Source organism: Sceloporus occidentalis, unplaced genomic scaffold, assembly GCF_023333645.1.
Source record: "Sceloporus occidentalis isolate IW3139 unplaced genomic scaffold, rSceOcc1.0.p SCAF_219, whole genome shotgun sequence".
NCBI classification, from domain to species: Eukaryota; Metazoa; Chordata; class Lepidosauria; order Squamata; family Phrynosomatidae; genus Sceloporus; species Sceloporus occidentalis.
The window spans coordinates 1,215,074-1,225,268 of NW_028317199.1; the positions used below are offsets into that span (position 1 = coordinate 1,215,074).

At 39.4% G+C, this 10,195-nt stretch overlaps 1 protein-coding gene across 1 annotated transcript; it reads right to left on the reverse strand.

Moving 5' to 3' along the window:
- Positions 1-3,580: 3,580 nt before the first annotated feature.
- On the reverse strand, positions 3,581-7,940 carry LOC149277320 (transmembrane protein 50B-like). Its single transcript, XM_089503071.1, has 6 exons — positions 7,842-7,940; positions 7,170-7,282; positions 5,706-5,773; positions 5,128-5,220; positions 4,094-4,151; positions 3,581-3,626 (listed from the first exon to the last, which is right to left on the reverse strand). The coding sequence occupies exons 1-6, from the start codon at positions 7,938-7,940 to the stop codon at positions 3,581-3,583; spliced, it is 477 nt and encodes a 158-aa protein (XP_089359197.1).
- Between the last annotated feature and the right edge of the window lie 2,255 nt (positions 7,941-10,195).

A 10,195-nucleotide genomic window follows, 5' to 3' on the forward strand; every position in this document is an offset into this window, starting at 1 on the left:
AGTACTCCGACTCCTAAAAGCTCGCAAACTGATTAGGCGCTATGGCAGATTAAATTTATTGTTGCCTATTTATTTTCGAAACGCACGGTGCTCACAGCAGCCTTTAAGGATCATGATTTCTCTCTAACTTTTAGCACGTGCTGTTGAGGATCTATTCAAAATAGATGAATTGTGGGAGATTGTAAAAAAAAAAAAAAAAAAGTAAAGTCTGAAGCAATATTAGAAGGTCACAGTACTGCTACGGACTTGATAAAGGAAAGTTGATATCTTTAGAAAACCTGTTCCAAGAACTAAATGACCCACCCCAAATGTGTGTGGGTGTGTGTGTGTGTGTGTATATATATATATATATATATAACCACAAAACAAATTAATAATTGTAAAAGTTTTTTTGTTTTTTTTAAATAATTCCTAATATTTTATACGTCAATGAATTATTTTTTGAAATATTTTGGAATTTTGATTTTCATTGCCGTTATAAAAACTAATAATATATTCTAATATTTAAAAGGTCTTTTTGGAACATGACACAGCAGAGTGAACATGCAGGGCATAGACAGTGAAACAGTCTATGAAGCGAACAGTGAAAATCCAGCAAAAACTACAAAATAAGAGTTGTGGAATTGGGGGGGGGGGGGTCTCCACAGCCAGGTTCTTTCCATGGAATAACTCCCCTCCTTTTATGCAAATGACACTAAATAGGGCATTTTATTTAGCGATATTGGTCACATAAACATTGACTACCTGGTTAAGTAGCATCCACAAACCTGTTCCAACATTCCCTGAGATTCAAAGCTTGTGAACCGTCCTAAACTTTTTATCTGACCACGAGAAACGAGTCTCGTGTCCCATACAGGTCCACCAACGTAAGGAAGTTCATATACATTCTTTAACCAGCCTGGGGGAAAAGCCCCCTACGGTTAGGAGACCCAGCAGAACTCGGTCCCTCCGGGAGGAAAGCTCTGTTATTGAAGTTAATGGGAGTCCTTCTGCACATGCGCAGTTTGGGTCTCATCGTACCCCATGGAACTCTCCTGGGAGCCAGCACTGGCGAGGTGCTTAGGGGTTCTATTCTTTGAAGCATGTACCAAAGTCCAGCATCCATAAGCATCTCATTGGACTCGGCATGGTCTGTACACGCCGCCTGCGCTAAGGCAACAAAAGGTGGGAGCACCGAAGCAGGATAATGAAGGGTTTAACGTCACCTCCTAAAATATCATTTTGAACGCACAGCCAGAAAAGGATAAGCGATATTCCAACAGAAAAAAGGCATTTCCTTAAAGGAGATCCCAGGCTCATACACAGAAAGCCCACAGCTGATACCTCCTGATAAGTAACAAGGGCTTATCCCCTTAACACCAGTTACAGTGTGGCCCCTGGTGGCCGAAAGAGAGTAGAGAATGGTAAAACATTTTGTTCATATGCCCCCCAAAAAACAAAAACAAATGCCAGTTTCTTCCCACTTTCATAAGCATCTTTGCTCCGGTAAATAACCATAAAAAAGGGGGGCAAAAATTAACACGGTTTCTGCCGTTAAATCCCCAAAAACATATTTTTTCTCCAATTTTCACCTGATCTGCCCGGAGAGGGTAAAGGGCAGCCCACTGACCAAAAATTACTTTAGTCATTCTTTTGGATACAGCTTATATTTCTAAGCCTTTGAGGGAAGAAATAAATTATCCATTAAACTAAATTTTAGTTCACATTAATATTAACATCAGCATAAAAATATATTTTCGAATCCCTAGCTATATGGTTTCCAGCTTAAAACAAAATATAATAACTGCACTAAAAAGCCCAGAATCAGAAGGTCAATATCTTATTGATAAGGTTCGCTGTCGGTAAAATATTTACTTTCCTTTAAGGTGGAGGCAGATTACATGAAATCGAAAGTACAAATAGAGAATTTCCAGGTTGGATACATTAAATCCACCTAAAAGTTAATTATTGATGAAGAACATGCTGAAAAAGCTAATTATTAAAGAATGTGTTCGCAGATAGCAACGCATCTCAGATCTTACTTCCTATATCTACAAACCCAAATAATTTGTATAGAAAGAGGCTGATGTATTATTTGCTTTATATAGCGCCATCATATTCAGCAGCGCTGTACAATGGGTAAATGGGACATTTTTTCCCCCCACACCTAGGGTTGGAGGGAAGTTTCTTAGAGCAGATCCATAGATTTACAGAAAAAAAAATACATATATACAAGCGGATGTACATGATCCAATTTTAATCCCGCAACGCGGAGAAAAAAAAAATATATATAAAAAGACTTCCGAAATCAAAGACAAATACCTAATAAACCTACCACTCTAGCAAAACTAAAAATGTATTATTCCCCCCCCAAAAAAAAAAAAAAGTTTTGTTCATACTTAATGATGGTTTATCTACACACGTTATTTATAAAAATAAAAAAGCCCTCCGAGTCCTGAAAAAAAAAATAAAAAAATTATAATTTGCATGGTTTAACTAAAGAGAGGGATTATGCTTATTAGAGGATAGCAAAGGCGCTAAAAAGCCTTTAGTCCTTAAGCGTAAAAAAAAAAATAAAAAACCATTCGTTCTTAAAAGGGTTAAACATTAAGAACCAATGAATTACTTAAAAACTAAAACAATAAACAGCTGTGAGGGTTTTTTGCCCGCTACCAATAAAAATACACATGGTGGGAAAGCGTGGAAACTATTAAAACAATTCTTATAAATAGAGACAGTATATACGTTTTGTTCTTCAATCAAAATCAGGTCCATAACCCCCAAATATCCTAGTTAAAAAAAAGAAAAAAAAAAAAAAAAGTTTTTTTATGTTGCCATCCCACTTACTGCTTTTTGAGACACATCAGGGGCAGAAGGTTGTACACTATTATTATTATTGTTTTATATAGCGCCATCAAATTCTGTAGCGCTGTACAATGGGTACACTAGGGGTATGTTCGGCATAGATGTTTTTAACAAGACATGAAAAGGTTTTGTTTTTTTTACCATATTTTAGTTGTGCTTAAAATTAATTTTAAAAAAAAAACTAGTAGTCAGAACAGCAACTTGTGAAATGTTCTCTAGCTATAAACGGCGACAGTCGGCCATACTGCAGACGTTCCATCAGAACGTTCATCGCCGTTAGTACAGCCATGGGTTCTAGAGCAGGGAGCATCTGATGCTAAAGATGTAGTTTAACTGCAATCCCATCATTAAAACAGAGCAGACGAGAAGGGTTAAAACAGAATTGAGACTTTCAGAGCAAGAACTATGCAGCACAACAGCTACAATAGCCAAAAATATAACGGTCTTTAAAAATTAAAAAAATTCGATAACAATTATTAAATTAACAGGAAAAAAACTAAGGAAAAATAATAAAATTGTTGACAGATCTACTGTGAGCCAAGAATCGCACATCAGTGTTTCAACTGATGTATATACAGCATAACGAGCTCCTTCTTCCACCGTCAGAAAATCCTTAATGGCGGTGGGGTTACCCCAGTCCGTGGAAATAAAACTATTTGCCAGAAACGTGAATACTAGAAACAGGCGAGACAGGACATCCGAACAGCTAGACTGCAAGGTTTCCGGCTCCATCTTCCTATGACCACAACTCTTCCGTTCTTCCGAATTTGTAGATCAATGTGCTGCGTAAGAATGTAAAACAGATGTCATTAAACCGCAAAAAGCGCCATCATCCCCTGAAACAGCGGACATACAAAGCCAGAGAGCCGACTCCTGTGTACCCCCAGCCAGCGAGACACACCGTCACCCGCGGCTCAAACTTTGCGAAAAGAGAATGAAACCCATTCGAACGGATCCAAATAAGAAAAGCATGGTTTTTGGACGGGTTCAATTGTCGGTTTGAAAGGTTTTAACAGCTTTGCGAAAGGGATACATATCAGAGAGGTTGGCGCTAGACACCCCGCTGCTAAAGACTCAAGGCCAGCTTTGCAGCTTATTTATTCCAATATATACATTGGGGTTTCTAAGAATTTACAGAAAAAAAAATAAAGATGAATTTCACAAAAGTGGCACGAGGGGGTTATGAATCCCTACAAATCTATGATCGTTTATGTAATTCCAAAAGAATAATACAAATATATACTCTTACCTAAAAAATATTAGAGTGTTCTGGAAAAACACAGCCAGTCCAGGGTAAACATTTCCACCTAAAATACAACAGAACACAGGAACATGTATAAGAAATGGGTTCAGCTTAAAGAAACTAAATGTTCTCACTGGGTCAGCTCCACTACAGAAAACACACATATACACCATATATATATATATATATATATATATATATATATATATATATATATATATATATATATATATATATATATATATATACACATACACACATACACACACACACACACACTATACACTATCATTAAAAAACAATTTCTGTGTAAATGTGTGTGCAAACCCCAAAAACCAGCCCGAAAACCCTGTTAAAAACCTCAAAAAGTGGGTTTACTTGTTTTACAATTAAAAAAAAAAACAAAAAAAAAACTACAGCATCTAAAAAGGATGTTATGTCTCAAAAAAAATGTAAAGGCCCTATACTGGAGTCTGATTTTCATTCAGACCTCCCCCTAAGTGAAAGTAATAGCCACGCTACCAAAATGAGTGGAAAAAAAAAAAAAACAGGTACTTTCAAACAGGAAAAAAGCATTTGCGGTATGACTCAAAATGTTTATTATTTGTGACCAATATAGCGATGCATCAGGAAGCTTTACGAGTTACAGAACCTGTTTGTATCGCCTCATGTTTGGACGGCGTCGGGTCTTTATGTACTAAGAGACACTAGGAGGAAGGAAATCGGGAGGTACGGGTTTCCTCCCGAGACCAACAACCCGCTGAGAATCGTGGAAACAAGAACACTGACATTTTCTGCATCTACGTGTATTAAATGAAACGGGGAGCTGAGCAGCCATGTTTGTCTTACATACGAGATGTTCCAAGGTTCGATTATATTGTATTAATCTCATCCACACATCCTGCTCTAACCCCTGGACTTGCCACCCTCTGTCAGAATATGCCACCGGTTAACTCCGCATGGTGTTTCTGTCGAAGCATTACACAGAGCTGACACTTTAAGCAGGAAAGGTCACAACGAGTTAATATAAGTTTGATTACCTTGTGTGACGTAAGCTCCAAAAAGGATCCACATGGAAGCGATGAGTGATCCAAACATCAGCATAAAGCCGATGAAAAGCCAAACTCGAGCCCCTGTAGCAGACAAAGTAAGTTAATTCTGACCAAAAGGAGTTGGCAGGAGAGCTGCAGTTTCTTATCACTGACATCATTATCGGTTATAAATCACTAATGCTGACAAGTCTTGGACGATCAGCACAGCCGGGCCAGTATAACTCAGAACTTAATGGCTAAGGAACCTTCAAGAGTACAATGCGCCCTGGCCATTGCGGCACTAGGGACTCAAAGGGGCTCCGGCCCTTTAAGACCAGCAGCCAACAACATATGTGCAGTGTGTGGATCTACTGCACAAGCCGCAAGTAAAAGGTAAATGACAAGTGCCATGCACCCCGCAGAGCATTCGCCAGGTTAGCCAGATGGCTAGTCCGGGCCTGAGCCTCGCCAACACACAATGCATAGTGAAAGCCTTTGTAATGTATTCTTCAATCAGTTACCCCCCCTGCAAACCCACCGTTTATCTAGTAAACCCCCCCCGGACATCACACGGAATGAATTCTTACCCGTCCTTCCCAGGCAGCCGTCGCTGTAGCTGTCCCCCCGAACCTGCGCATTGGACACAGCGTTGATCCTGACGGGACAGAAAACAATTAGAAACAGCAGACAGAATCTTCCAGACTCCAACTCTCATCACACTTAGCTAACTGGGTCATATAGTTACTATATTTTGCAGGTTTCTACTTTTTTTTTTTTGCAGAAATTACGTCAAGGGATTGAACAAATCAGGCGTAAATCCATACGCCAGTATACCTGGCACAGAGAGCACCTTTTGGCCAACGATTTAGAAACGGTTTCAAGTTCTAATTATGAAATGTTTCCCGTACAATAACCGGCAATCGCCAGGAGACACTTACTGCAAAGACACAAAGGCCGACGTGTGCATGTCTCATTTAATTGTGTGACGGGGCATTGTGCGCATGTGCAACGCTCTTGGCAACAAGGATACAAATTCAGTTTTCGATATGACAGTAAAGTCAGAGGGAAAAAAAATTAGTTTTCTGTATTTTATATTCCAGATACAAATTAACTGCTTTCAGGAGTGGCAGAAGGCGAGGAGCTAAAGGAGAACTCCTATAACTGAAGAAAGCCTGAACTGATCTACATGTGGTCCATGCGTTTCCCATGAAAACAGGACTGCTGCGCTCCATTAAAAAGATGGGCCGCCGTCCCTTTAAGTCGCGATCACAGTTCAGCTGCTTTAAGGTATTAAGTTGACCTCTGAAGTACAATAACTGTAAATGGCCAAGGTTCCCGTGAATGATTGCCTACAGCTTATCAAAATTCCTTCAGTCACTTGCGGAGCCACTCCAAGATATTACTCTTATTCACGTGGATTTGTTTTCCGCGTGAGTGACATCATTTGGAAGGATCACTTAAAACGCATACTTTTGGCCTATTTAAGGGTTTGGTTAAAAATTGTTTAAATATAAAAAAAAAAAAAATCTAAACGGAATTTCGTTGACACAGAGTCACATTGTGTATTAATGGGTTTTACGGAACAGCTCCAGGGAATATTTTACTTTCCTATCGCCATTATTATTTCCACAATAACTTCCCGCTGACATACTCCATGGGAAATACTCCTGGGGCATATTCACTAAACCCTAGTGATCTTCTCCTGCAAGAATGGCTGCCTTATTCCTGCATTATACATTTTCAGAAGGAAAAATATAAAAAACGTAGCTCAGCAGATAATAGATATGATACAGTTCTCAGACGTGTTGGGGGATTTCCTTATTTTTGGATGATCGGGTTATACGTGGTTATGTTACGGCAGACTGCACTTCCTTTATTTGTTTTGTAAAAGCATTCTTCCCCGTTTTAGATTGTTACTCGTTACAAAAAAAAAAAAAAAGAGGATTTTTAGACATAGGGAAAGTAAGTTGTTATTTGACATTTGGTGTTTTTTTGTTTTTTTTTCTCTATTACCAGGTATTATTATTATTTTATAGCATTAAATAACTCACATGAAGAAAGCCACTGTAGAGAACACTCCACAGGTGTGAAACGCGTGGTTCAGTTCTTTCTGCGAGGGGTAAACCACTGCGGCATCAATCATGACCCACCAACCTGAAAAAAACTAAAAGAACAATATATATAATGATATCATATATACATACACACACATTATAAAAAATAATATAAATAAGATAAACATTGAAAGAATTATATTTTTATACTACTCAGATAATTCCTCAAAAATAGTGATTTTTTTTTAAAAAAATTATTACATTGAAGCAATAAACGCTTTTGGGGAATCCACAAGAGAATAAAGATAGTTTAGGTGTAAAGTCCCTGCCCGGAGTTACGCAATCTGTGTTTGGATTTACCAGCCATCTGCATGATGATGATGATGATTATAATGATGATGGGCTTTGCCATATGACATCACATCTTTTTGCTCAGACACATTCTTGAGTGGGGACCACACCCCGGATCACTCGGGGGTTTGCAGGAGATCGGAGACTCTCTGACTTCATTACACGTCATGAGACACAAACAAGCGCGCATCTGGGCCCATTAATGGAGAGTTAGGGAGTCAATGCACAGTTTAACCTCACTATGTAGCTTGCCATGTTATTTTATGCCTCGCGCTACTAAATCATGATGTCACACAATTACATTGGACAGGCACTTACCAGAACACCTGCTACAACAGAAGCAATTGTGTTCCTTTTTTCACCCCAGTCGATGCATTCACACTCTGGCCATCGGAAATTATCCAGAAATCCCGCCATTGTGCATCAGACGTGTCCCGGTGTAATATGAGACTCGTATGGGAGCGTCATTCAGTCTAAAAAGATATTATAATAAAATACTTACAATAAGCATATTCCATAAATACATTAGAATTACGCATCTGTACAGAACTTCACAGCAGATCAGGCCCACTCGGCCCCATCTAGCCTGCCTGTTTTTTTCCTGCTGTAAAGACTCAGACCGTGATCAGTCATTTGTCTCATCAGGAGCCGTACGCCTATCCCATTCATGTTTAAATTGCCTGGCTGTATTGGCCTCTACCACTTCTACTGGGAGGCTGCTCCACTTACCCACCCTCTTGGTAACGTAAACCTGCCTTACACTGCATCTGATCCTCTAGGCCTTTTGTTCTTACATTTCTGCTCCTGTATGGTTCATTGTTATTTTTATAGCGCCATCATATTCTGCGGTGCTGTATTTACTGGAACAAAGTTCTAGCCTAGTTCAGCTAGCACAGCGTATAAGGGGAAAAACTCGGAAGCGAACTTCAGCTCCTTCCTCGATGCTCCAGGAAATATACAATTATACCGGGGAACAAAGTTGTTGGGAGCTATATCTATACGGGTCCAAGACGGAAGATAAAACGGCTGCTGATCTATGCAAGAAAATAGCTTTTATTAAAGGGCAGCATGGAGTATACACTAACCTTCAAAGGTTTGGGGTCACTGGGCTAGTTTCATGGAAAACAAGGAGATTTCTGGCTGTAACATAATTACAAAAGGGTTTTCTAACGATCAATTAGCCTTTAAAACTTAAACTTGGATCAGCGAATGCAACGTGCCATTGGAACACAGGAGTGATGGGAGTGATAAAGGAGTGATGGGAGTGATAAAGGAGTGATGGGAGTGATAAAGGAGTGATGGGAGTGATAAAAGAGTGATGGGAGTGATAAAAGAGTGATGGGAGTGATAAAAGAGTGATGGGAGTGATAAAAGAGTGACGGGAGTGATAAAAGAGTGATGGGAGTGATAAAGGAGTGATGGGAGTGATAAAGGAGTGATGGGAGTGATAAAAGAGTGATGGGAGTGATAAAAGAGTGATGGGAGTGATAAAAGAGTGATGGGAGTGATAAAAGAGTGACGGGAGTGATAAAAGAGTGATGGGAGTGATAAAGGGCCTCTGTACGCCTCTTAAGAGATTATATTTAAAAAATAGCCATTTCCAGCTACAATAGTCATTTACAACATTAACCCCGTCTGCGCTGGATTTCTGATCCATTTCATGTTATTTGAATGGACAAAATGTGCTTTTCTCTCAAAAACATTCCTAGGTGACCCCAAACACAGACATTTACAGCACTTGGATATTGGACTAAAGTATCTGTGGTGAGCAGAGGAAGCTTAAAGCTTCTGGGAAACAATCACAGGATGAGTACAAGTATCCGATATACATTGCCCGGGGTTCAGGCGATGAGTACAGAAGCACTGCATTGCAGCTTAAAGCAGTCATGCAGTACGTCCTCTATTTTGCTGAACCTCGCAAGGAGAGAAACATTTGCCTGCATTGGTTTGCACTGAAGACATAGAATAGGTGATGAACATGTTAAAGTAATCTTATCACCATGGTAACCGTGAATAAAGCAGGAATGGTTGTGGTTCCTTGTTGGCAATGGGACCACTTTTAACTGATTTTAAGTGGTAATAGTTGGCAAATTCAACCATACTGCCAAGTATTCCTGTTTAAAATATAAAGTCCCACTATGGGACCCAATCCTCCCTTTTTCCTCCCCGATGCCTCTCTTTTCTAGGAGCTCGGAATGTTTGCTGGGTATGAGAGGGTTCTACAGCCCTAAAAGTAACAATAATGTGCATAGAAACAACAGGGAATGGGATTTATAAACAAAAGTTTGGAAAACTATAGACATTTTTGGTAAGATCACAGCCACGCATCAGGCCAAAGTCCTAAACCAAATGTCTTTGACCATCAGTTGGGAGACCTACACTAACCAAAGAGCTTACAATCTACTAGGAGACCGAGGAGGGAAGAGACAGAAAGAGAGATGAGCAAATAAAAAAGTAACAAGCAGTCTTAAAGATACACTGAGCTCCGATAAAATGTGTCAGGGGTCCTTTATATATATGTGTTCCAACTCATTTATAAGAGCTTTAACACGTATGTGCTAACACAACACGCGAAGCATGTCACAGCCTGGGAGTAATACGCCCCGATCCTGGATTTTAAATACATTTACTACGGCAGAAACCTATAATTTTTTTTTATTATCCTCCAAACA